Here is a 27994-nt window from a genome sequence, read left to right as displayed (position 1 = left end):
TTGATTGGATTTTTGATTGAAACTAATAATTTACATCCTATATAATAATTCTATATAATAAAAGGGTAATATGCAAATTGACCCAATGGCAGAACGACTGGCTGCCCACTATGTCACTATGATGCCCACTGACCATCAGGGGGCAGATACTCAATGCAGGTGCTGCCCCCTGGTGGTCAGTGTGCTCCCAGGGGGAGAGTGCCGTTCAGGCAGAAGTTGGGCTCACAGCTGGCGAGCACAGCAGGCATCCGTGGCAGCGCTAAGGATGTCCAACTGCAGATCAGGCCCACTCCCTAAGCCCACAGTAGGACATCCCCTGAGGGCTCCAGGACTGCGAAAGGGCACAGGCTGGGCTGAGGGACTCCACCCCCACCCTCCAAGTGCACGAATGTTGTACACCAGACCTCTAGTATTTAATAAATTTCCAGGTGCTGCTGCTTGCTATTCCAAGGACCACACACACTTTTAGACACATTGTGAAATGTATGGATACAAAACAGTAATAAAGGCTCTTCATTAACATGGTGAAATTAATCCTTCTTTAAAGTTAAGAGGAGCCTAATGATTAAAAAAATATTTGAGTGACAGTGTTCAAAGAGTGATAATGAGTTACATAATTTATACTATGTGAAGCCTATAGGTATAACAGGAATAGTGGAGTAATAATTGCAAAAAAGCCTATGTGGAATAAGTTAAAATAGGCATTGTTTTAGTTTATTACTTTTTGTCAACAGGTATCTCTATCTGAATTGGTGCAATGCTTTCCTTGTATAATGACATCCCATTCTTAGAGCCTATTAACAATAACCCATATCCTATGTAATAGAAGAATAATATGCAAATTGACCATCACTCCAACACACAAGATGACTGCCCTCATGTGGTCAAAGATGGTTGTCCCCATGTGGACACAAGATGGCCAGCAGGGTAGGGCAGTTGGGAGGGACCAGGCCTGCAAGAGAGGGCAATAGGGGGCGATCCAGCCTGTAAGGGAGGGAAGTTAGGGGCAACCACGCTGGCAGAGGAAGGATATTGGGGGCAACCAGGTCTGCAGGGAAAGGCAGTTGGGGGGAGGGGAACCCAGGCCTGAAGGGGAGAGCAATTGAGGGGGACCAGACCTGCAGGGGAGGGCAGTTAGGGGTGACCAGGCCTGCAGGGGAGGGCAGTTAGGGGCAAACAGGCTGGAAGGGGAGTGGTTAGGCAGGCGTCCTCAAACTTTTTAAAGTGGGGGCCAGATCACGGTCCCTCAGAGAGCTGGAGGGCCGGACTATATGAACTACTAATTCCTACTGTAACACCTCGGCTGCGCTCACTGCCCAAAAAACCTGGCGGGCCGGATCAGACTCCTCTGTGGGCCACATGTGGCCCACGGGCCGTAGTTTGAAGACCCCTGGGTAGGGGATGATCAGGCTTGCGGGCAGAAGTCGTTAGGGGCAATCAGGAAGGCAGGCAGGCGAGCAGTTGGGAGCCAGCAGTCCTGGATTGTGAGAGGGATCCCAGGTTGGAGAGGGTGCAGGCTGGGCTGAGGGACACACACCCCCATCATGAATTTCATGCACTGGGTCTCTAGTCTATATGTATAAAAGCCTTAGCAACTGGTCGTTATAATGCACACTGATTACCAGGGGCAAACACTCAACACAGGAGCTGCCCCCTGGCGGTCAGTGCACTCCCACAGCCAACCTCCCATAGCTGACCAACTTCCCCTAGTCCCTCCCCCTGTCGGCAGGCCCCAGCCAGCAGCCGGCAGGAAGGAAGGCCCCAGGCGGCAGCTGGAAGGCCCCAATTGGCCCTGATCGCTGGCCAGACCTAGGGACCCCACCCATGTATGAATTTCATCACCAGGCTTCTAGTTTCACTATAAATGAAAGAAAATCTGTAATACATGGAAATACCTGGATTTAAAGAAAAGTAAATTTTAAATAAATTGCTGTTGAATATTAAAAATTAAAGAATTTTTTTTTTCCTTTAAAGAGGTTGATATTTAATTTTTTTCTTTTTTCTTTTTTTCTGCTTCAAATTAGTGGAGTCTAGAACTAGACAAATAGTTGGATTTGACATATTTTAGATGGGCCTGTGTGTTGTGTGTATTCCTGGGTTCAGACTAAAACCATGAGAAACATCTTTGGTAGACTAGAGTTGCTAAAGCTTTTGACTTTCAATGCTGGGAAAGGAGCAGTGCTTGGTTTCTCATTGTGGATTCAGACAACCTATATATATTCTTTATTAATTTGGGAGAGATTACATATTTAGGTTTATAAAGGGTAAAAAAATGAAAAAGATAATTTAGTGTCCCACACCCATAGCCCACGTACCCAGAGTTAGATTGAGTTTACATGTTCTAGTGGAAGTCACTTAAAGGTGGCAATTAATGATAGGATAATTTAAGATTATTTGCTTGTGTTTGTTTGAATGCAATAGGAGGAAATGGTTTTGAGTCCTAAAAATAAGTTTGCTATCTGTTTTTTGTTTTTGTTGTTTGGTGAAATGATACTAAGTAACTAAAGGGACAGGGCTCTGGGTCCTCAGTGAAATTGTTCTTCTTTCACTAATTTGGGCCATTTGTCTTTCTGCAGACACACCAATCCCATTGTGGAAAATGGACAGACTCATCCGTGCCAAAAAGTCATACAAGAAGTAAGTGTTAACAAATGTCTGTGGTACAAGACTTTCTTCCTTTTTCCTTGCAATGCTGTGGGTAACTAGAGTGAGAAGGTACCTTTTTCTAGTTTCATAGAAGATTTAATTTGCTGGTATGAATTAAATACCAATGAAAAGAGGAATGGAACCATCCAAATAAATAATTTAGATTTTAGATTTTTTAATTTTTATTTATTTACTAGGGGCCCGTTGCAGGAAGATTCCTGCAAGAACAGAGCTTCCTGCAGGCTTCCCCTTCCACTGCTGCTGTACACTTTTCTGCTGCTGCTGCTGCCCGCCCCACCCGCACTTTCCCTCCTGCATCCGCTTTGCTTTCCACTTTCCCTTCCTTCTATGCTGTCTTCAGTCTTCACTCCTTCCTCCCTCGGCATATGCAAATCAACTACCATCTTTGTTGGGTTAATTTGCATACTCTGATTGGCTGTGGGCGTAGCGAAGGTATGGTCAATTAGCATTTTTCTCTTAGTGTAGATTTATTTATTTTAATATATTTTATTGATTTTCTATAGAGAGGAAGGGAGAGGGATAGAGAAGTAGAAACATTGATGAGAGAGAAACATCAATCAGCTGCCTCCTGCACACCTCCTACTGGGGATGTGCCTGCAACTAAGGTATATGCCCTTGACTGGAATCGAACCTGGGTCCTTTCAGTCCACAGGCTGACACTGTCCACTGAACCAACCCAGTCAGGGGTAGATTTTAGATTTTTTTAAAAAGAAAACAGGCTATGGGAAAATTTATTGAAAGGCCAAAGAAGCCAAAACCAGTTTGGCTCAGTGGTAGAGCGTTGGTCTATGGACTGAAAGGTCCCAGGTTCGATTCCGGTCAAGGGCATGCACCTTGGTTGCGGGCACATCCCCGGTGGGGGGTGTGCAAGAGGCAGCTGGTCAGTGTTTCTCTCTCATCGATGTTTCTAGCTCTCCATCTCTCTCCCTTCCTCTCTGTAAAATATCAATAAAATATATTATAAAAAAAAAAAAAAAAAGAAAAAGAAAGAAAGGCCAAAGAAGTGGGAGAGATTATGTGAATCCTAGAATTGCTAGGAGGACTGATTAATACTAGCAACATTTTCTTTGACAAAGCTAATTAAGCCTTCTTTGCTTTAATTTCCCTATTGATAACATACTTCCCTTATGCTTCTTTCACTGAAGGTAATGTAAGGATCAAAAGGTATGTTTGAAAAGTGCTTTGCAGTCTCTGGCCATACCACCCTGAATGTGCCTAATCTCATCTGATCTCGGAAGCTAAGCAGGGTTGGGCCTTGATGGGAGAAGTATTTGCTTTTCAGACTATGGGATGGGCCACACCAAATGTTCTTAAGTGTTCAACGGTATCAATGCTATTTCCTTTATTCCATTTGTTCAAGGTCTTTCAACTTCTTGGAACTGCCTTAAACATTTCTTCTTCTGTAACTCTTCCCACCCTAAATCAGGAAGTTCAAAGTTTAGGAAAATGCATATCTTTGTCCTCTAGTAAAGTTAGACAAGCTCCCCTTCCTGTTCTGAAGAGTCATTGTGCTTCTCTTAGAAGCGGTTGGGTTTTAGTGATGAATAGTATTTTGAATCTCCACACATGTACATACACATATACACTGGTCAGAATCAGGCTATGTGTGTTTCTTACAATGAAAGCTTTTTCCAAATTATTTGAAAACCAAATATAATGCTACCAACTTGAAAGCATTTTTTTTTTCAGCTCTTTCTTTCTTATGTTTTTTCACTTTTGATTCAGATATGGCCAGTTTTATCTGAGACTTTAAATAAGCATCGGGCTGATAATCGGATTGTAGAACGTTGTTGCAGATGCCTTCGCTTTGCTGTTCGCTGTGTAGGCAAAGGATCTGCAGCCCTGCTGCAGCCACTAGTCACACAGGTAAGTTCTCTACAAGAGGGAAAATGTAACCTGTACAGAATTTGAAATAGGAGCCTTTGGAACAAAAACTCTGATGATGAAACACTTGTATTAATTGAATATGAAAAAAAAAATTCTTTGAAAGAGGTTAAGTAGTGCCTGTGGTAGGTATGTTGTCTATAATCTTATCTGTATAGTGAAGTCTAATTAGCAATACATTCCAGTGTGAAATTAGGAAAAGAGAATGACTTTAATGTTCAGCTCTTGTATAATATATCAGTGCATTAATTTCCTTTTTTTAAATGTGTTAAGTCAAAGTTTGCAATTTTTTAGCCCAAAGGGATTTTTAACTATATTGAACATTGTTCATATAAGTTTCTTATTTGTCAAGGTATAAATTTGACTCTTTTAATGACCAAGATTGATATATTACTAAGATGGTATGACTCACTAATGAAGTTCTCTAAGATTATACCTAGAACTACAATCTATGAGACATCTGTGACTTGTGACTTAGTTCACTAAGTAATTTGTGTTGATGTTAACCTCATAGCAGAGCCAGAACTAGACTGAGGCAAGTGAGGTGCTGTGTGCCCAAAACTGAGGGAGGCAAGGCCAGTGCCAATCCTACATGTGTAGGACTCTTAAGCAAGTGCCTTCTTAAATTTTGCTCTTGCACTGTGAGGAAAACTGCTAGACAACACTCACCCACCCAACCTAAAGCGATTCTTCTCCACCTGGACAGGGTACAGACAGTGAAGATTTTAAGGTGCCACACACCCTCAGCAGCTGACCCTGACAGTGAGTGCTACCTTAAATTCTGCACCCTGGTACTTCATTCTTAAGGAAGCACCCTCTCAACTAGGGTCATGCTAGTGCAGTGTCAGTTGACATTTGCATGATCTCCCCTACTTAAATTTGTAGATTTGATTAAAATTTGTACAGGTACATATTTTATTTGTTTATTATTTTTAATAAATTTTTATTGTTCATATTTTTACAAATGTTCCTTCCCCCCCTCCATTGCTCTCCTCCACCAGGTTCCCACCCCACCCTCTGCCCTTTCCCCACCCCCCATTGTCCTCATCCATAGGTGCACAGTTTATGTTCAGTCTCTTCCCACATCCTCCTCTCCCCTTTTCCCCAAGAATCATCAGTTCACTCCCCTTCCATACCTCTGATTCTATTATATTCAACAGTTAATATTGTTCATCAGATTTTTTTTTTTAATTTCCTTGGTTTTTAGATTTACTTGTTAATATTTACGTATTTGTTGTTCATAATTTTTATCTTTATTTACTTTCTCTTCTGAAAGAACCCCCTTCAGCAATTCATATAATTCTGGTTTGGTGGTGATGAACTCCTTTAGCTTTTTTTTATTAGTGAAGCTCTTTATCTGACCTTCGATTCTGAGTGATAGCTTTGCTGAATAGATTATCTTTGGCTGTAGTTTCTTACTATTCATCACCTTGAATATTTCTTGCCATTCCCGTCTGGCCTGCATGGTTTCTGTTGAGAAATCAGCTGACAATCATATAGGTGCTCCTTTATAGGTAACTACCTGCTTTTCTCTTGCTGCTTTTAATATTCTCTCTTTGTCTTTTGCTCTTGGAATTTTAATTCTTGGTGTGGTCGTCTTTGGATTCCTTTTGTTTGGAGTTCTGTGTGCTTCCTGGACTTGTAAGTCTAATTCTTTCACCAGGTGGGGGAAGTTTTCTGTCACTATTTCCTTCAGTATGTTTTCGATATCTTGCTCTCTCTCATCTTCTGGGACCCCCATAATTCTGATGTTTGTTTGCTTGAAGTTGTCCTAAAGGTTTCTTACATTATCTTCAACTTTCTGGATTCTCTTGCCTTCTAGCTTCTGTGGAGGAGTGTCTTCTGGCTCTTTATGTTCCAAATCTTTGACTTGATTCTTGCGATCTTCCGTTCTGTTTTTAGGACTCTGTATAATATTATTTATTTCAGACAATGTATTCTTTATTTCTTGTTGATCCCTTATCATTTCTTGTTGGTTCCTTATTAATTCTAGTTGATCCCTTTTCATATCCTCATAGGTCTTATCGATCTTTTCTAGGAAATTCTTGAAAAGCCTTATAAGCGTAGATTTGAACTCTATATCCAGTCACTTTTTGTCCTCCATTTCTTTCGTTGTTTGTATTCTATTTTGTCTCGGCATTTTCACAGCTTCCCTGAGGGGGCGGGGTTTCAGGGCGGAGCCTACAGCTTTGGCTTCCGTCAGCCCCGCCCCATACAGCTCCTGGGTCTCAGGGTCCTTCAGTACTTGTTGCAAGTGCCTCTGAGAGAAAGGTGCCCTCGATTTTCGCCTGCTACCAAATAGTCTAGGCTCTCCCCCAATGAGCCCGGTATTGGGGTTCAGTTCAGTTGGAAGTGGAGTTGGAGGTGGCATTCAGAGCAGTCTGGAGCCCCTGTCTCCTTCCCGCCAGGGCAATCCCGCGGCACAGCCAACTGTCCCTTCTCTGCGCGCAATGTGCGCGCCTCCGGGACCTCCTTTTTCACCGCCCCCCCCCCTCCCCCCCCCCCGGGGTTCTGCCTTATAGCGCAGCTCCCTCTCTTTGAGCCTGGGTCCCCAGGGTCTGGCCTAGAACTGGGGTTCAGAACAGTTGGAACTGGGGCCCAGCACAGTCGGAGCTTTTATCTCCTTCCTGCTAGGTAACACCAGCCAGGCATTCAGCCTCCCTCCTCTCCAGCTCCGTCCTCTCCACGCGCTGCGTGTCTCCGTACCTTAGGCTTTTACAGCTCCTCCGCTCTTCCTTCTGGCTTTCTCCTTGCTTCTCGTAGAATTTCCAGTCAGTCGACTTTCCTGTACTTCTGGGTAATGTCCATTTTGTATTTTAGTTGTATTTTATTGAAATTGTTGTGTGTGGCTGCGGCTAGGTGTTTACCTGTGCAGCCATCTTGGATTCTCCTCCAGCTTATTCCAGGTACATATTTAAATAGAATTTTAATGATTAGTGGTTTTCTATACTCTTAACTACTGCAGTATATGTTTGCATTTAGACTGTGTCCACCTCTGGTTAGGGGTCCAGTTGGTGTAATACTTTCTAAGTCCAATATAACTTGATTTTAAAGTCCCTTTGCTGTTGGAGGATATCTCATGACTTTGGTTTTTTGGGGTTTTTTTTTATTCCTGTTAATTAAATATGTGATCAACCCAATAGAGTGGGGCAGGACCTTACATAGGAAGTGCGTTCTAAAGTCAGTACATGTGGCAAAAGTGAAAATTATTCTTAAAAGTCCCATAGAAAAAGGGGTAAATAAACTAGAGCTGATTGTCCTGTAGTTTGTAAATAAAATTTTAATGAGTGATTGCCATGCTTATTCATTTAAGTATTATTTATTGGCTATTTTTGTGCTACAGTGGCAAAATGATAGTCAGAAGATTGTATGACTGGCAAAGCCTAAATTATTTATTATCTGGCCCTTTAAGACAGTTTGCCAACCCCTGACTTAAATCATTATTCATTAAGTAGAGCATATATTTTTTGAGTATACAGCACTGAATAGATTCATAGTTCTCATCTCATGCTCATTCTATGGTATATGCTGTTAAGAGTCAATTACTCTATCCTTCAGCCCTCACTACTTTTATAGAACTGAATTTATATAACTTAAGTGCATGGGTGTTGTGATGGCATTTCAAATAGATGAATGTATAGATAGATGCCTCTTGATTTTTGGAGAATAGTAGGGTAAAAATCCTAAACAAATCATTTAATTTAAATGTGTGTATTATATTAAATTTCTATTCTTTTGAGAAGGATACCTTAATTTTAAACACTGTTTTTTACTTAGAAGATGAAATAAAGAAGTTTAGGAGCAACTCAGAATTGAAATAATGCTTTCACAGCCTCCAAGATGAAGGCGTAGTTTAATCCTATATAATAAAAGGCTAATATGCAAATTGACTGAACTGTGGAATGACCAGTCGCAGTGATGTGCTCTGACCACCAGGGAGCAGACACTCAATGCAGGAGCTGCCCCTGGTGGTCAGCGCATTCCCACGGGGAGAGGGGAGCGGTGCCGCTCAGCCAGAAGCTGGCTCATGGCTGGCAAGCACGGCGGTGGTGGGAGCCTCTCCTGTCTCTGAGCAATGCTAAGCTTTCAGTCAGACATCCCCCGGGGGCTCCTGGACTGCAAGAGGGTGCAGGCTGGGCTGAGGGGACCTCCTAACCCCCCCAAGTGTATGAATTTCGTGCACCAGGCCTCTAGTTTGGTATATATAACTACTTTTTTTTTTTTAAGTTTTTTTTAATGCAAATAGGAGCAACTATTAGATGTTAGAAAATTTGAGTATGTTATGCTATGGTTTTACAAACATTATGCAAGCCTTGGATAAAATAGTTCTTTAATGTCTTTCAGCTTGAAATATTATACATGTTTTCCTATGTTGTCTGAAAGAAACGAGACTAGACTCTCTGTAAATGTCTTCCTCCAAACAGCTTTCTAAGTTGATACTTATTGAGGAGTATCAACCTCAATAAGAGGTTGAATTAATTGGTTTTTCCCTTGGCAGATGGTGAGTGTGTACCATGTACATCAGCATTCCTGTTTCCTGTACCTTGGCAGTATCCTTGTGGATGAGTATGGCATGGAAGAGGGCTGTCGGCAGGGATTACTAGACATGCTTCAGGTATGTTTTCTTTGGGGTATATAGATGTGTTGGTTCTTTGATGGTCTAAAGGCCTAGCAGTGTGTTCTTTACCATGTCTTTAATTCTGTTGCTTCTTTATGTTTCCACCCCAGGCATGTTGATTTCCTAATAACAGGGAGATAGAAATGTCCTAGTTCTCTGAACAGGCCTGCTTGGGAGAAAGAAAGATTGACTACACAAATGTAATGATCATTACTGCCTAATTATGTAATCCAGAGATAGGGATTTTTTGAGGAGTGGGGAGGTGGGCAACTGAATTTAAATTCTTGCCTGAAACAGCCAGTGAACAAGTTTACTCAGCACATTTGGTCTTAGGGTAAATAGCAGACGTTGGAAAAGTTTCTGATATACTAACCCCCCCAAACCCCCCGTTCTCCCCTCTCTAATTATGGGGGTGGAGGATGGGTGGGAATATATTAGGGAGTTAAATTATGATACTCCTTTTCTTCAAGATGTATTTTCCTTTAAAACTTCATCTATTATTATTAAAACTTCATTTACTCCTTTAGCACACTGACCAAGTTTAGTACATATAAGTACAGTCTTTATTCTCAGGAACTTCTAAAGCTTTGAAATGATATCTATCCACCTTCATCAACTAGAATCTACACCATCAATCCTTCCTAAAATGTGGCTTTCATTTATGAAAACTAAGTCAACTGAGAGAGCTTTCCATCATCCTTTTCTTGATCTTATTTTTGTCAGTCCTTTTTTTGTGTATGTCTGTGCTTTCCCCCTCTTTGTTCCTTTTGTGTGTGTTGTGATGTTTAGCAAGTCTGAATGCTGTGACATTTAAATACAAGTATTTGATTTAAAATCACTTCTGTTTTAGGCACTGTGCATCCCCACCTTTCAACTCCTAGAACAGCAAAATGGGCTCCAGAATCACCCTGACACCGTGGATGACCTGTTCAGGCTAGCCACCAGGTCAGTTCTTCCAAAGAGCAACCCTTTCTTTTATTATTCATTCCAAAAACTGCTTAGACTTGTCACCTAACACTTGACTCTTTCCTTCTTTATGAATTGACTTAAGTGAAGTAGGTAGATTAATCATTCATAACCCAAAGTTAAATTTTGAACCAGATTATCCCCATAAGTGAAGAAAAGGAATTGGATGGGAGCAGGGGAAAGTGACTGAGTTCCTATTTTGAAGGAGGAAACACATGCAGGACAGTAAAATTGAGCTTGGTAAAAACATTGGACAAGATAATCCCTAAAATACCTTGTGATTTTAACTTTGTATGCTGCTGTAATATCAGCCTTCACCTCAAATTTTTCTTTGAGTAGATAATATTTCAGAAAAACATACTTAGGATTTTAAAGTGCTTAGAAGTTATCTGGTGTTACACTTCCCAGCTCTGCCACTAACCTGCCACCTCACCTAGTGCTTAAATTCCTTTTACCAGTAACACTGACGTTATTGTCAAATCTTTGAGTTCCTTCTTAGTCTCTCACTAAGGAATTTTAATCAAACCAGTTAGTGAACATAAAACCTTTTATAAAAATATAAACCATTATTAAGTGTAGATGTTAAGTTTTTGGACAAGTTAGAAAAATGTGTGAGTTTTTCCCCCTCCAGTTTATATGGGTGGGTTGTCAATCTGTTTTCCCAGTACATATTCCTTGAAAAACTAATTCCTAGAGACATTCTTTGTACCTGGTGAAAATAACTTGGAAAAATATTGTTTTTCTTGGAGATTCTCCATTACATTAAAAGATCTGAGAAACCTTGTGGAAAATTGAATGGAAAGTAATAGCGTTTCCATATACTTCCTGCTTCCCCACCCCCACCATCTCCCTCACTATCAACAGCATCCCTCACCAGAGTGGTTTGTTAGAATTGATTAACCAGCCTTGACACATAATAAAACATTAGGTTTTATTCTTGGTGGTTTACCTTCTATGGTTTTGGACAAATGTATAATGACATGCATCCATCATTATAGTATTTGTACAGAATAGTTTTACTACCCTAAAAATCCCCTGTGCTCCACCTATTTGTCCCTTTCTCCTCTTCAAACCCTAGCAACCACTGATCTTTTTACTTTCTCCATAGTTCTGTCTTTTATCCTGGCTGCTTTTATGGCCTTTTCCTGTCATTTACACCAGCATGTCTTTCCACACCAGGTTTATTCAGCGTAGCCCTGTTACCTTGCTGAGGAGCCAGGTGGTCATCCCTATCTTACAGTGGGCCATTGCCTCTACTACCCTGGACCACCGGGATGCCAACTGTAGTGTCATGAGGTTCCTACGAGACCTCATCCACACAGGGGTAGCCAATGATGTAAGTATAAACATTGTAAGTTTTCTACTTTGCAGCTCATTATCTTCTCATATTGCTTCCTCATTTCCTTAAGGGTATCTGTCTTATAATGCTGGCTTAGTGGTGATGTACTTCTTTAGCCTTTTTTTTTTTTTTAATCTGGGAAACTATTTCACTATCTATTTTGAATGATAGTCTTGCTGGATATAGTAATCTGACTTTAGATCCTTTATTTCCATTACCTTGAGTACTTTATACCATTTCCTTCTGGCCTATAGAGTTTCTGATGAGAAATCAGGTGTCAGCCTTATGGGAGTTCCTTTGTAGGTAACAGTTTGCTTTTCTCTTTCTGCCATTAAGATTCTCTGTCTTTAATTTTTGGCATTTTAATTATGATGTGTCTGGGCTTGGACCTGTTTAGGTTCTTCTTGCTTGAGATTGAAACTCTCTGTGGCCCCTGAACTTGTGTGACTTTTCCCTTCACCTGGTTAGGGAACTATTTTATCATTACTTTTTCAAACACATTCTCTATCCCTTCCTCACTTTATTCCCCTTCTGGCACTCCTATTATGCAAATATTGTTACATTTCTTATTGTTCCACAGCTCCCTTAAACTGTCCTGGTTTTTTTTTTGTTTTTGTTTTTTTGTTTTTGTTTTTCCTTTTTTTCTTTTTGGTCCTCTGATTGAGTGATTTTTTTTTTTTTTCCTTTTCTACCCTGTCTTCTAATTCACTGATCCAATCCTTGGCTTCCCCTAATCTGCTTTATATTCCTTCCAGTGTGTTCTTTACAAGTGCTATGTCATGTATCTTTTCTCATAGCTTGAGCATCTTTGCCATCATTATTTCTGAACTCTGTGTCTCATAAATGTCTTATCTCCATTTCATTTAGTTCTTCCGGAGAACTCTCTTATTCTCTCATTTGGAGCTTATTTTTTTTGTCTCCCCACTTTGGCTGCCTGATGGGTTTGTGTCTGTGTATTAGGTAGATCTACTACAACTCAAAATCTCTAGGGTAGGACAATGTCAGATACTGTTTCTGATTGGCCCTGAGTATCTGGTTTGGAGCTATCAGCAATCCACGGTTTGTGGCTCCTCCTGCTGGGGCTGGGTACCTTTGGAAAGGACCAAGATGTGCACCAGGTTCTGCTTTTCCTAGCCCCAGGTCTGGAATTAGATCAGACAAAGTCTCAAAGCCTCCAGAAACCCGCCTCTGCCTGCATTCCTATTGACAGTCAGACTTGATTAGCCTCAGGCTGTCAAACACAGTATGGAGCAAGAGGTCTTCCAGCAGGGTGGGGCAACTGCCTTCCCCCCAGGCAAAAACTACCTCATAGCAAAGGTCCACAGGAGAATGCTTTCCTCCTCAGCAGAGGAAATGACTCAGCACAGGAAGCCATTGGGGGCTGCTCCCTATTTCCAACTCCAAAGCCCCCAATCCTGGCTTCTGCTCCCATCAATTCATTCTAATCTGCCCTTCCTCTGCCCAAGGTGAGTGGTTGGATACTAAAGTTTGTGTGTTGGCCCTTTAAGAGGGTTCCTGCAATTCCAGTTATTTCACTGTCAGAACCCAGCTGCTTTTCATATACAGTTGTTATGTGGGTACCTTTTACAATTTTGTTGTTTTAGACCTAGCTTGGGGTTTAGACCTCAGAGTTCTCAGTGGGAAACCCCCACAACTGAGATATTTCTCAGAACTCAGCTGCTGTCTGTAGGATCCAGCCAGCTCTTTTGGTCTTCCCCATTTCCTACCAATCTCTATGCAGTCTCCACTTTCTATCCTTGATTATCAGGTGTCTCTCCAGCTAGTCTTTAGTTGATTTTTCAGGGTGGGTTTTCTGTGTTTTAGTTGCGTTTCCAGTTTGGTCCTGGGAGAGTGACAGTGTAGCTTCCACTTACTCCACCACCATTTTGGATCGTCTCAGTTGGTTTTCAAAAAGGAAATCAGAATACTTTGTTATTTTTCACACAAAAAAAAAAATTAAGAAAATTGCTAGCCTTAATCTTTAACCATTGTGTCTCTTCTGTATTCTTTTCATGAAAAATCTAAGGGTTAATTTTAGCTGAAACCCATGTCTATTTCTTTGATACTAAACTCAATGTTTTCTTCATGATGAAACATTTGGTGGGCTTTGTGAATCCTCCTGCTATATAATATATATATTTTCTTTCCTGGGAAAGAGAAATTACTAGATCAGCAATTTTTACCTTTTTCATCTCATGGCACACATAAACTAATTACTAAAATTCTGCAGCACACCAATATATATATATTTATTTATTTTTGCCAGTCTGAGAAATTTTAAAAAGGCATGATTTTGATTGATTCACACTGCATGGCTATTCTATTAGTTGTTGTCTTTTTTTTTTTTTTTTTTTTTTTTTTTTTTACAAAAAGAGGCCTAGGCCCCTGGCTAAATAGTCAGATTTTGCATGTTTTAAAAATTATTACAGCTCACCCATTGATAATGCTGTGCTAGATTAAAAGGGAAAGAGTACTTGGTCTTTGGAAAGTTGAATTAGAACTTATCCATTGCTCTGGTTTTTTTACAGCATGAAGAGGACTTTGAATTACGGAAAGAATTGATTGGACAGGTGATGAATCAGCTGGGACAGCAGCTTGTAAGCCAGCTGCTCCACACCTGCTGCTTTTGTCTCCCTCCCTACACCTTACCAGATGTGGCCGAAGTGCTCTGGGAGATCATGCAGGTTGACAGGCCGGTAAGATTATTTTCCTAAGGGGCCCATTTCTCCCTGGCCTAAACTTTGGTTCCTTAGGGCCAGCTATACCTTTGAAAGCAGCCCTGTTGAACATTCATGGAACCTAATTTAGGCATATTGCTAAGTTTAATTGTTAGACAAAGGAGGTCACATGAGGCCATTGATTCATCACTGGGTTATTGAAAGCATATTTTTATCACTGTTGTATGGCTTATAAATTACCATAAGTGAATAGTAAGTATTGAATTCAGCTCTGTGGTCATCAATGAGAAATGTGTTCATTTGTAGAAAATGCCCATGTATGCCTTGTATAGTGTTACAGGTTATTTAAAAAGTGTTAATTAACTTCATTCTCCTTAGATAGCATGTATGGTTCCCTGGTAATAAAACTTGTCAGAGCATTTGGAGGCATATAGGTATATTGTAAAACTAGTCCACAATATATACTTGATTTGTTTCCTTATTGCATTTATTTGCTTCCTATTTTCTTCAAGTTTTTTATCACCTGAGCATGGAAATTTTTTTAGGCTATCCAGTAATGCCCAAGAAATTTCAGTAGTAGACCACATGATCATAAATCAGGTTATGTGTGCTGCATGAAAGTTTTGAACATAGTGACAAAGTATATCATGTCCTATAATTTATTTTTAAATAGGATTTATAATTTTTGATATTTAATATAAAAGCAGTTGGATCTAGTTAAAGTGAGCTGTCTACCAGAAAAGATCCAGATACTTATAACTTTGAAGTACATGTATATGTTAACATTGTATTTTGCTTTATGTTACCGATGGCAGTTCTTAGCCTCAATTTCAGCAGTTTCACAAAAGAAACTGCACTTTTACTGTTAGACTTTAATATCTACTGAGCCAGAAGTTCTGCTGGTTTGGTGTGTTCATCTCCAAATTCAGTGATTAGTATATATTGTCTTAGTGGGCTCAATGCAGGAGCTGTTCCCAGTGGTCAGTGCTCCCACAGCCACGTCCTGTGGCCGGCCAACCTCCGTCAGTCCCTCCCCTGGCTGGCCGGCCCTGATTGGTCCCTATTGCCAGCCAACTTCCTGTGGTCCCGATCACCTGCCAGTCCAAGGGACCTCACCCATGCACGAAGTCAGTGATTCACCGGTGCTCCAGTCAATGATAAAAGAGAATCATTGATCTGCCTCCTGCATGCCCCCTACTGGGAATCAAGCCCATAGCCCTGACATGTCCTTGATTGGAATCGAACCTGGGACCCTTCAATCTGCAGGCTGACACTCTATCCACTGAGCCAAACCAGTTAGGGCTTTTTTTAAAAAAATATATTTTATTGAGTTTTTACAGAGAGGAAGAGAGAGGGATAGAGAGTTAGAAACATCGGTGAGAGAGAGTCATCGATCAGCTGCCTCTTGCACATCCCCTACTGGGGATGTGCCCGCAACCAAGGTACATGCCCTTGACCGGAATCGAACCCGGGACCTTTCAGTCCGCAGGCTGATGCTCTATCCACTGAGCCAAACCATTATTGGCAGTTAGGGCTTTTTTTTTGTTTGAGTAGAGTGTTGTCTTCCTTGAGGGCAACATTTGAAAAATTATGGAGTATTTTTTTGGAATAAGGAAAGGTTTATTGATGGTGAAGGTTCCAACCAAGAAGATGGGAAGTTTTAGGGGTGTCTCAAATCCATCTTAAGAAAGTACAGAATTCAGGCTTCATTTATGTCAAGTGAAGGGTAAATGGGAGAGGCAAGAGGTGATTAATAGCCACAGACATCTGGACACCAACAGGGGTCCAGAGGCCAACAAAGGTCCAAGGAAAATTATTAAACTTTTTTGTTTTTAGTCTTGATTCTGATTGGTGTGAGTACGGTTACAAGCTTCCTGCAAGTAATTTTGAATTTCCTGTACATGAGGGTTTACTGCACTTGTTTCCTCTATAATCTAGTTCAATGGTACAGATTCTAAGGGCCTCATCACATTCTCATTGATGATGATATTGTTGGCAACAATGAAAAGGTGTTAAAAACTGGTGGAGTGCCGAAACCGGTTTGGATCAGTGGATAGAGCGTCAGCCTGCGGACTGAAAGGTCCCAGGTTCGATTCCAGTCAAGGGCATGTACCTTGATTGCAGGCACATCACCAGTGGGGGGGTGTGCAGGAGGCAGCTGATCGATGTTTCTAACTCTCCTTTCCTCTCTGTAAAAAATCAATAAAATATATTGAAAAAACTGGTTGAGTCAAACCAGACCTCAGTTCAACAACTTTGGTACTTGGGTTCTGGCTAAGAAAGAATTCAGTGCCAATATTCAAACTATAAGAGAAAATTTATTTAGAAAATCTCACAGATAGAAGTGAGTCATGGAAGAAATAGGCTCAGGAAACAAGTTATAGAGGCTAAAGGGCCCTTGGAGCTTAGGAGAGGGAAAGGGAAAGGTAATACACGTGGGGGAAGAAGAGGGAGGGAGAGGGGAAAGGAACAGCATGCTCCCAGGAGGGAGAGTGCGCCATGCAGTGCTTTTTAAGCATTTGTAGTGTAGAATTTACTTTTCTCTGGTCTGTTACCATAAATTAACATAATGGGAAAACATATATTATAAAAAATCAGCTGGAAACTATAACCAAAGTATATATTCTACTTTAAAAAAAATGAAGAAAAATTAGAACTGACTCAAAGAAGAACAATTAGACTGAAAATAAGAATCCAGAGGAAGTCTCTAGAATTTGGATTTTTAGTTTGAAGAGGAAGTAAGCAAGGGGGCTGAGGACAAGCAGTTTTTGTGCATATGCAAGGTATAAAGATACCTTGTGTAGGTATAAATAAATTCTTCTAAATAGCAACTAGATTGAACAAGGAAAGAACTTTCTAACCCAAAGAAGGGCTGATATCACAAAGGACGTTATTGACACGACTTCTGAGAGAGATGACCTTAAAATCCTGAAATATATGAATTTGTATTACATTTATATTTTGACATGTCTACTTAGTATACTTTTTGTCCCTACCCTTTCTTTGATCTTTATACTCAAAAGTTTTTTGGCAGCTATTTAATTTTTAAAATACTGTATAAGTTTAATGACAGGAACAGAGCAATAGCCTCATCCAGAAGAGGCTTTCCTCTCAAGGAAGAAGGCTCTTTCTTAAATGATGTCTCCTACCCCTTTGAAGGGAAGTCTCGCATGTCTTTGTGTCTGATTCCAACCCCCAGAGCTTTGGATGACCTAAAAATAGTGATTTTGTTAATTCTTTTACTTGCTTTCAAGTCCCAAGGCACTAATGCTACTAAGGAAAACATGCAGGTTTTTGTTGTTACATATAGAGTCCCAGTTGAGTAAGCCCCGCCTCCTTTAAAAACTCTTATTCTTCTTGGTACAGACTTTTTGTCGATGGTTAGAGAATTCCTTGAAAGGTTTGCCAAAGGAAACAACTGTGGGAGCTGTCACAGTGACACACAAACAACTAACAGATTTCCACAAACAAGTCACTAGGTGAGTGATGCTGGGTGTATGTGTTTTTAAAGGAGTATGAACTGCAGCTGAGGTGTTTAGAAAAATAGATCTTTGTTTCTTCTACCATTTTAGTTACACATCTGCCAAAGAATATGTTTTTTATGTGCCTTTTTATTTTTAGTTTCCATATAGTCTTGAATTGCAGATTGGCATGGGAAGCCAGTCTTGGGGAAAATATCACCATGTAGTATATGTGTGTGTCAGTTTTATTGTACATATATTAACTGTTATAAGAACTTAATAAGTAAGTGAAAGCATTATATCTTTCAAAAGAAAAATGCACTGTGCAGCACACTATCCTGCGGGAGAACTGTGTTTTTCTTTTTAAGTTCTCAATTCTGATTCATATTCAGGGGTCAAGAATGCAGGTGTCTGAATAGGTGAAGCATTGATTGTAAAACATAGAGTGATGTGCCAAAACCGGTTTGGTTCAGCAGTAGAGCGTCGGTCTGTGGACTAAAAAGGTCCTAGGTTCGATTCCGGTCAAGGGCATGTACATTGGTTGCAGGCACATCCCTGGTGGGGAGTGTGCAAGAGGCAGCTGGTCGATGTTTCTCTCTCATCTACGTTTCTAGCTCTCTATCTCTCTCCCTTCCTCTCTGTAAAAAAATCAATAAAATATATTAAAAAACAAAACAAACAAAAAAAAGCATAGAGTGATGTAGAATGCAATAAATTAGAAAAATTTCGCCATATCTAAAACAAAAATTTCTCTGGAATGCATTAGGCCCATGAACCACTTGCTTACAGCTCACTTAAAATGTTAGGTATACATAAGTGGGGTTTTTTACTACCCTGTTTCCCCGAAAATAAGACAGTGTCTTATATTAATTTTTGCTCCCAAAGATGCGCTAGGTCTTATTTTCAGGGGATGTCTTATTTTTCCATGAAGAAGAATACAGTACACATTTATTGTTAAATGAAAATAAAGGAAATTTATTACCTGTATACGGTACAGTAGTACGGTAGTTGTCAACACAAACCAGACAAACTATGAATCCTACAGTATCAAGAATTTACTCATTTATTCAATGACAATCATATCATCTTCTGGAACATTATCATAACAATCCAATTCCTGAATTTCCTGGTGAATTTCTTGTGACTCCATTTCTTTCAGAATCAGTGGACCAAATCTGTCATGTTTACCCTAGGGGGGGGGCCTTATTTTCGGGGGAACGCCTTATATTTCACTCAGAAGGAAACCTGTAAGTAGGTCTTATTTTCGGAGGATGTCTTATTTTTGGGGAAACACGGTATGAACATAATAAACACTAGAGGTCCGGTGCATGAAATTCATGCACATGGTTAGGGGGGAGTATCCCTCAGTCCAGCCTGAATCCTCTCTAATCTGGGACCCTTTGAGGGATGTCCCTCTCACAATCCAGGACTGCTGCCTCCCAACCATTCACCTGCCTGATTGCCCCTAACTGCTTCTGCCTGCCAGTCTGATCACCCTTAACCACTCCCCTGCCAGCCTGATTGATGCCTAACTGTTCCCCTGCTGGCCCAATTGCCCCTAATTGCCCTCCCTGCCAACCTGATCATCCTTAACTGCCCTCTCCTGCAGGCCTGGTTCCCCCCATCTGCCCTCCCCTGCAGGCCTGGATCCCCCAACTGCCCTCCCTTTCAGGCTTGTCCCAACTGCCCTTCCCTACTGGCCTGATTGCCCATAACTGCCCTCCCTGCTGGCCATCTTGTGTCCACTTGGAAGTGCCCATCTTATGTGTTGGAGTAATGGTCAATTTGCATATTACCACTTTATTAGATTGGATTTTATATAGCTACATGGTCTTTCTAATCACTATTTTATATCTATACCAGGTATTGCTTGATTTCCTTACAGTACCTCTCTTAGTAGACATTTGATCTTGTTTTTGTTGTTGTTTTCAGTATTATAGATAATATGGTATGTCTAGCCTTTTCTTCTTTTGACCATTTTCATTAAAATCACTGAATCAAAGGTTATGAAACTTTTATGGTCCTTGTTAATATTAATGACAGCAACTTAAATTGGATGTTATAACTGTGTATTACCTTGCCCGGATATTTTTTTGTGTGTCTAGAGTCTAGAATTTTGACTAAATTTTAGGCAGTGGCATATATTCATTCAGTTGTGGGACAATTTCTAGATCCAAGAATGAGTGTTGATAATAGTGAAAGAAACATAGGTGTGGGTCCAGCCAGTTCTGAGTTTTCACCTCTCCTACCAGTCTCAGTGTGGCTTTAAATCTGGACTTCCATTCAGCTAGATTTCAGGCAGTTCAGAATGATGTTTTATCTGTAGTTGAGTTGTAATTTTGATGTGAATGTAGGAGGATTAGAGTACCACATTTACCTACACTGCTATTAATATCTTGACCTGAAGTCTTTAATTTTTTTTAATTTTTTATTTATTTTTTTTACATGGAGGTGGGGGTATAGAAACATCAGTCATGAGAGAAAATCATTGATCAGCTGCCTCCTACATGCCTCCTACAGGGGATTGAGCCTGCAACCCGGGCATGTGCTCTGACAGGGAATCAAACCATGACCTCCCAGTACATAGGTTAATGTACCACTCTGGCCAGGCTTGATTGGAAGTCTTAGTGTCATTTTTCAAAATGGTTTACTTTCTCATCTCCCAGGGTATCTCCAATAATTTTGTTAAAGTTAAAATAACAAACCTTGAGTGTTATTTTTAGTTTACCTGTGGCTTAACTTCATGCCCCAGAAGTAACTGACTTTTGGCCATAGATCAAGTGGCATGCATGACTGGAAAGTAGCATGTGACTGCCTGCCTTCGTGCCACAGTTTGCCAGAAATGGGACTTCCCCTCTACTAAGGAGGCCTATACTAGTATTGACTGGGATGACCTTATAAAATTGTTTCTTTTTATTATGAATTCTCCCAGTAGAAGTAGTATTCTACCTACATGCTGTCTCATGGGTAAAAGTATAATTATTTGCTTTTCTCTACTTTTGTTTTGCTCTGTTCCATCTAACTGGTCATAGAAGGGCAGGATGATATTGACTCAGATTAGAGCAACTGGGAACCTGGGGCTTAGAGTCACAGATGTTGGTTTGAATCTTGCCATTTACTGGCTGTTACTTTGTTTTTCTTTTTTTTTTTCTTTTTCTTTTTTTTTTTCCTGTTAGTTTGAACTTCAGCATATTTATCTTTTAAAATAGGGTTAGTAGCCCTAATCAGTTTGGCTCAGTATATAGAGCATCAGCCTGCAAACTGAAGGGTTCTGGGTTCAGTTCTGATCAAGGGCACAAGCCCAGGTTGCAGGCTCTATCCCCAGTAGGAGGGGGTATGTAGGAGGTTAGCCAGCTGGTCAATGATTCAGTCTCATCATTGATATTTATATCTCTTTCTCCCTCTCCCTTCCTCTCTGAAATCAATAAAAATATGTTTTAACAAAAGTAGGGTTATAATGGGATACCAAGTGGAAATCATAAGATCTGGCACATAGTAGGTGATCCGTGAATGTTAACTTTCTCCATGGAAAATCATCTGCCAGATTGTCATTATATATTTACAAAACTAGCTGAAGCATGTTTTCTCCTAGCTCTAAGACAACCACCCACACATTCTGGAATAAGTCTCCACAAAGTCCATATTCCTTCATCTGGGCTAACATATAACAGTTAAGAGTAAGTCTGAAATGAAGTTATGGACCTTCCCTAATTTAATTAAAATCCTGGGGCAAGGAAAAGGGACCCAAATAATGCAATGCTGTGAGCAAAAAGATCTCTGATCTTTGCCCTGTGATATGGGGAAAAAAGTCCACTACCAGCCGGGCCTACTTGATCTCTCATTGCCAAACAAGTTTTGCAGCTCTCTTATAGTAGGCTGGGACATAATAGTGGGAAATGAACAGAAGAGGTAATGTTGAGGTGAAGAGAAAGGGTTTGAGATTGCTCACCTCCTCTCACTAATTCCCTGTCTTTAGTATGCATGTTGCCCTTGAACCTTCTATTCCATGCATGACTCAGTCTCCCTTTTGGTTTAAGGTCCTAGAACTCCTGCCTCAACATGCTGCTTTGTTTGCCATCCTAACTGGGAAGGTGAACTGGTTCAGTGTCATTTCAGCAAGTCCAAGCCTGTTTTTCAGATGGTACTTAATCAAAGTATGGTGGACAAATTGGGATTGTGGGACTAGATGCCAGAAAATAAGACCTAGAAAATAGTGGCAGCTTCAAATGGATGGGTGGGCAGATATAGATAGATAGATAGATAGATAGATAGATTGATTGATTTTTAAACTAAAAAAAAACAAAATAGTCTAGCTTTTAGGAAGTTTTCAAGTCCCCCCCCCCTTTTTTTTTTAGCTTAAACACCAAGGACACTTAAGTTAAAAATTTGGCTAAAGCTCTTAATGCCAAAGCAGTTGCTGACAGGATTGGAAGTAGAAACTGAGCTCAGTTGAGACACTATGGCCTGTCCCTCATTTCACCCTGTCCAACCATAGTTCTCCTGGACTTGAATTTGGTTACTTTTTCTTATGCATCACTAAAGAGGCTAAGGATGGAGTTACCATTTTTCTTCCAGATTAAACCAAGATTTCTGGTTAAAGAAGGATAGAATTTAAAACATGTAAGACATCAGGATAACAAGATTCTTGAGTCTCCAGCAGTTTAACTATTTCCCGTTGTTTAGTCCCTTTCAGCACACCACAGTGGCTTCTCTTGGTTATGTATCTGGCGCCTTCATGACATTGGGAACATGAGTGATATGGACACTTATTCACCTGGCTGCTTCCTTAAAAATCAAAATCAATACTGATTTGGAAATAGACTGAGAAGTGTTATGTCCATGCCCTTATTGAAGCATGTTAAATGCACAAAGAGCAAATGGCAAAATTATGATAAAACCAGAAGAACATCCTCATTTCCATTTTTAGGGTGGAGACAAACTAAAAGAAAGCTGCTAGTATATTCTGTTGAATCAAGTCCTCTAGTCCAGTGTTTCCCAACCTTCTGTCATGATGAGAATCACCTGGTGGAGTTGTTAAAACACAGATTCCTGAATCCCAACTAAGAAGTGCTAAACTAGAATTTTTGGGAACATATAGGTAAAATTGTATACTTAACTAGTGCTCTAAGACAGATTTTATATACAGAGCACTAAGTTAGGTATGCAATTTTACCTATATGTTCTCAAAAATTCTAGTTTAGCACTTCTTAGTTGGGATTCAGGAATCTGTGTTTTAACAACTCCACCAGGTGATTCTCATCATGAGAGAAGGTTGGGAAACACTGCTCTAGTCTAAATCAAGGTTCTTAATGATGTTTCAGGCTTTAAAATAGGTGTAAAATCCAGGTGTGGGCACTTGAGGAGATAGCTCTCATTTCTCCTTTTCCTTTGGAGCACTGTTAGCTGTTTCCTCCCTGATCTTTGACCATTCTGAGAAGGAGCTTTCTTCTCACATTGAATCCTCTCTGAGTTTTTCTAAACCAAGAAGAGGGCCATGGAAGGGTGGACCTATTGAAAGCATTTCCTTTCCCACCATTTGGACAAAGGAGGCCTTTTAAAAATTCAGTTTGGCTCAGTGGATGGAGCATCAATCCCCAAACTGAAGGGTTCCGGGTTTGATTACACTCAAGGGCACGTACTTTATTTGCAGGTGCAACGATGGCAGTGTCTCTCTCATATATCAATGTTTCTCTTGGTCTCTCTTCCTCCCTTCTTCTCTCTCTCTCTTTCTCTCTCTCTCTTTCTCTTAAAAAAAAAAATCAATGGGAAAAATATCCTCAGGTGAGGATTAACAAAAAAGAAAAGAAAATACAGGGTCCGGTGATATTGGGCTATTCCTACCACCTCAGCATCTCAGTGCTTGTCTGAGGGCCTGCTTTCTCCTCCCATAGGAGGAAAACCCTGAGCAGCCTGTTCAACTAGAAAATCGATGACTGAGAGACTCTTAGTTGCTGGACTGGGCTTTGTAAACAAAATCTGCCTTTGGGAGAGAATGAGGAAGCCAGGGTATTTGAGTTAGCTCAGCTTATAGAATTAAGATAACTGGCCTTAAATAAATATGCTTGTATTTTATTACTTTGGGTGTTTGTTTGTTTGTTTGTTTGTTTTTATGTTAAGGGCTTTAACCAAGTGTTGTTGTAGGCAGCCTACAGTTGTTGAATACTATTTTGTTCACTGCTCTACTATCCTAAGCACTTTGTAATTATGAACTGATTTAATTCTCAAAGCATTATGAGGCAGATAATAGATGAAGAAACTGAGGCAGTTTGGTAACTTGCCTAAGGACACAGTGGAGCCAAGACTCATATGGAGGCACTTTTTCTCCAGAGCCCATTCTTTAAGGACCACACAGTTTATAATTATTCTCATTTACAATAGTTAATATCTACACTTGAGTTACAGAAAGATTGAAAGCAGAATCAATGTTGCAGCTTTTCAGAGTATTATATCTTTGTCATCAGTTAGGGACTAACCTGCCTTTTCTTTTCTAGTGCTGAGGAATGTAAACAAGTTTGCTGGGCCTTGCGAGATTTTACCAGGTTGTTTCGATAGTTTACACTCCTGCACTGTGCCTGTCACCCAGGTGAGTGGAATATAGTTCCCGGTTTTCTCTGGCTGTCAGGAGTGCTTGGGGTGGACATAGGTGGTTTGTTTGTTTGTTTGAATCCTCTCTTGAGGATACGTTTTTATGGATTTTAGAGAGAGAGAAAGGGAGAGACAGACAGACATCGATGTGAGAAAAAAACATTGATCAGCTGCCTCCTGCACACACTCCCGACTAGAGATTGAACCTGCAACCTGGGTGTCTGCTCTGACCAGAAATCAAACCCCTGACCCTTTGGTGTACGTGATGGCTCTTCAACCAACTGGTCCACACTGGCCAGGGCTGGACATAGGTTTTATTGCCCATCTGTGGACTAATACTAGCTAGAGTCAGGGAAGACCTAACAATTTAACACTTCTGGGCAGCTGGGAAATGCAGGCTCCTAATTTCCCTGGGCTAAGGTAGCCAGATAATTGTCAGCTGCTTTGGATGCCATTTCACCCCCAATAAGAAAGTGATTGTTGCAGAATATATCAAAAAAATGTTCCTCACCTCTTCTCATCACAGACACTTCTAGGATTGTAAATGTGTATAGCTAACAAACCAGTCTTTTTTAATCTGGCTACTTTGATGAAAACACTGCTGACCTAAACTTTACCATGATAAATGGTACTACTCCTAAACCTGACCTTTCAGATTTAATGAGCAAAGTTGCCTGTTATTATCACTTTTACAATTTGAATACTGAAATGCTAGGTTTTGATTGAGGCAGGAGATCTGCTATCTTTGTCTTGCTCCTGATCATCAGTTTTCTCTCTGGCTTCCTGTCTCTTGATACTGAATCAAATCAAGAAGTTGAGCTGAGGAAAGAAACGATGGGGTAGTGGGATGTAGGAGCCAGTTTCTTGACGGAGAGAAGAAAGGCAACTCCTCTAAACCCATTCTTTGACATCTTAAGCAGAATTTATTCTTCCAGGAGTTGGTCCTCCATGCATGTGCAGCACTCGCTGAGGGCTTGTGATTAAATGCATTAGTAGGTAAAGGTGCCGTTCTACAATGCCTCACCACACCAAAAATAATTTCTATGCTTTGGTTCTTTAAGTAGTGATATCATTTTGTGATTCTTAGGTTTTGCAGTATCTATAAAAGCTAACATTGATATTCATTGCTTGTACAGCTGTAAATGTTCATAGCTAACATTCATGGAACCCTTACTATGTATATAGTACTATTCTAAGTGCATTGTATGTATTTTTTTGTTCTGTTTTGTTGTTGTTAATCATACCCAAGATATTTTTCCATTGAATTCATAGAGTAGAAGGGGGGGTGGAGAGGTAACAGAGAGAGAGAAACATCAATGTGGTTGCTTCCTGTATGCACATCAACCAGGGCCCAGAGATCAAGCCTACAACCAAGTGTGTGTCCTTGATCAAAATCGACCCAGAACCCTTCAGTCAATGGGCCAGCACTCTATCCACTCAGCCAAACCAGCTAGGGCTATATGTATTAACTGTATAGATAATTCTCATACAGTTCCCTGCGTTAGTTACTGTTATTATTCCCATTTTACAAATGAGGAAATTGAAGTTGCAAGATGTCAAGTCAGTAATTAATAAGGCCACAATACAAATATAGACATTTGGGTGCCAGAGTCCTTACTTTTAACCACTCTACTTAATACTTTTACAGTAATATTTCTAGGGAGTCCAAATCATTGTTTTTTAAACTTATTTTATCAGGCAAAGCCTTTTAAAATAAACTCTTAGCCTGGCATCAACCCATGAACTAGGAGGTCATGGTTTGATTCCCAGTCAGGGCATATGCCTGGGTTGTAAGCTCGATCCTCAGTAGCAGGTGTGCAAGAGGCAGCCAATCTATGAATCCTCTCATTATTGATGTTTCTATCCCTCAAATCAGTAAAATTAATTAATTAATTAATTAATCTTACATGAAATATTATATTTAATAGACTGAAGTGGAGATTTCTGGTTGTTTTGGAGTTGGAATCCTGGACCTACTGGCTCACCTTTACCCTCTCCTCCTCACCCCCCGCCCTCCCCTCCCCTTCAACTTCCTTTTTTTTTTTTTTTTTTTTTTACTGAGTTCTTATGACAGGCCAAAATGAGGTACCTGAGCAAGTATAGAAACTTCTGCCTTGACTTTATAAAATGCTCGCTATCTCCTGGACCACAAGTATTGACTATTTTCTCTCTTTTGTAGGAATGTCTTTTTTAATTAGAAGACAAGAAGAAAATAAAAACCAGACTGTGTCCCACAATCAGAAACCTCCATTATGGCAGAGGGGCCTTTACCGCCACCAGGCGTTCCACCAGACAGGGAGAAACTCCAGCCCTCTGAGGCCATCCTGAGGAGTTCCTGTTTGGGGATGTGAGGGAAAGTCAGCACCGTTTCTAAAAAGATGGCTGCAGCCTGTCTTGCAAGGTGGGAGGGGAGCTGGTTTCCTGGTGAACTTGTTTCTAAAAGGAAAAATAATTTTTAAGGAAATAAAAAAGGAAAACTAAACTGAAACCAGAACTGAAACATCCTCCTGGTAGCATATGACACTCACACATACATACACGTACCTACACACATGCTACTACGCATGTGCATATACAGAAAAATAAAGGTACAAACTTTCTGTGAAACAAAAATGGTTACTTGGGGAAAATGGGAATTTGAATGAATTATATAGCTGCAATTGGAAAAAAAGGGTCAGGATCATCTCTTAAGGTTTTTTATTGTTTTGTCTGCTTTTTCTCTCTCCCATCCCTTCTTTCTCATTTCCCCTTCTCTTTTAATGAAAGTGAATAGAAATTTTTTTTCCATCCTTCCCAACCATTGCTTACCACCTTTATAGAGTTGTTAGGACAGAGAGCAGTAAGCAAAGAGCCTTTTCTATTTTATATCATGGTCACATTGGTGATTCTAGGACCTGCCAGGGCCAAATTCATGTATATCCCAACTCACTAACTCCACTTCCAATCCACATTGGGTTATCATCAGCCATGAAGAAAAGAGCCAAAATTGGGGTGAGTGGGTTATAAGTGTATATTCTAAGTTTTAGTTTATTTTTGTTTTGTTTGTTTTTTGTTTGTTGTTAGTTAATGTTTCACCCATAGACATGAGAACACAAAAGGGTGGGAATATGGAAAAAAGCGTTTATAGGGCTGAACTGTATTTTACTAAAAAATGTGGAACTTATTTGACTTCATGGGGATGAGGTAGGAGCAGGAAGCCCAAAGCAGGTTGTAATGTTGTAAAGGAGTTGAAGCCCCACACAGGCATTACATACAAGGACACTGTTCTGTCTGGTGTTGTAGCCATCTCAAGAACAAATCAGCAACAGAAAAGAAAAAGAAAAGAAAAATAAATTTTTAAAATTTAATTAGTGTTTGTTTTCACTTCCTTTCTCTGCCTCATAGTTCCGAAGTGGTACAACTAGACCACTTAAGTAAAGTTTCAGTTGTTATCTGATAGTCTGGGTATGGAGTTTAAAAGGCAGGCCTCTGTCTTCAGTGCCCTGTGCCTTCATATTTCAGGAGAGTGGCTCATCCTGCATCTTCTATTCTAGTTCACCCCGAAACTCTTCATGGTAAATTTTATCTTTTAATATAGGCTCAGTGGAAAAGAGAATGAGTCACCCAGAATGGGTTAATCAGAAATGTATATTCTTTCCACAATGGCCACCCACGTACACTGATTGTTTCCTAACCTACTGAGTATTGGTCTTTAAAAAAAAAAAAAAAAAAAAAAAAGCAAGCAAAAGAATGCCTGTAGTGAAGTATAATTGACATACAGAAAGCTTCACATATTAAAGGTGTACGATTGCTAAGC

The 27994-nt window shown here is 40.2% G+C and overlaps 1 protein-coding gene across 8 annotated transcripts in view; it reads left to right on the top strand.

Annotated features, from left to right (window-relative positions):
• TNPO3 (transportin 3) overlaps positions 1-27545 on the top strand; it is an 87445-nt gene extending 59900 nt beyond the window's left edge. For 4 of the 8 annotated variants that reach the window (XM_036426473.2, XM_036426515.2, XM_036426509.2 and 1 more), the window contains 9 exons: positions 2577-2637; positions 4357-4533; positions 9050-9166; positions 10020-10114; positions 11315-11471; positions 14003-14170; positions 17519-17631; positions 24105-24196; positions 26378-27545. In XM_036426473.2, the coding sequence (XP_036282366.1) occupies positions 2577-2637; positions 4357-4533; positions 9050-9166; positions 10020-10114; positions 11315-11471; positions 14003-14170; positions 17519-17631; positions 24105-24165 (949 nt within the window). In that variant the 3' untranslated portion in view covers positions 24166-24196; positions 26378-27545. The remainder of the gene's footprint in view (positions 1-2576; positions 2638-4356; positions 4534-9049; positions 9167-10019; positions 10115-11314; positions 11472-14002; positions 14171-17518; positions 17632-24104; positions 24197-26377) is intronic. The other 4 variants (XM_036426482.2, XR_006740697.1, XM_036426491.2 and 1 more) reach the window with 4 other exon arrangements.
• Positions 27546-27994: the final 449 nt, after the last annotated feature.

Source organism: Pipistrellus kuhlii, unplaced genomic scaffold (genome assembly GCF_014108245.1).
Source record: "Pipistrellus kuhlii isolate mPipKuh1 unplaced genomic scaffold, mPipKuh1.p scaffold_m20_p_10, whole genome shotgun sequence".
Classification (NCBI taxonomy): domain Eukaryota; kingdom Metazoa; phylum Chordata; class Mammalia; order Chiroptera; family Vespertilionidae; genus Pipistrellus; species Pipistrellus kuhlii.
This window is presented reverse-complemented; position numbering and strand designations above follow the sequence as displayed.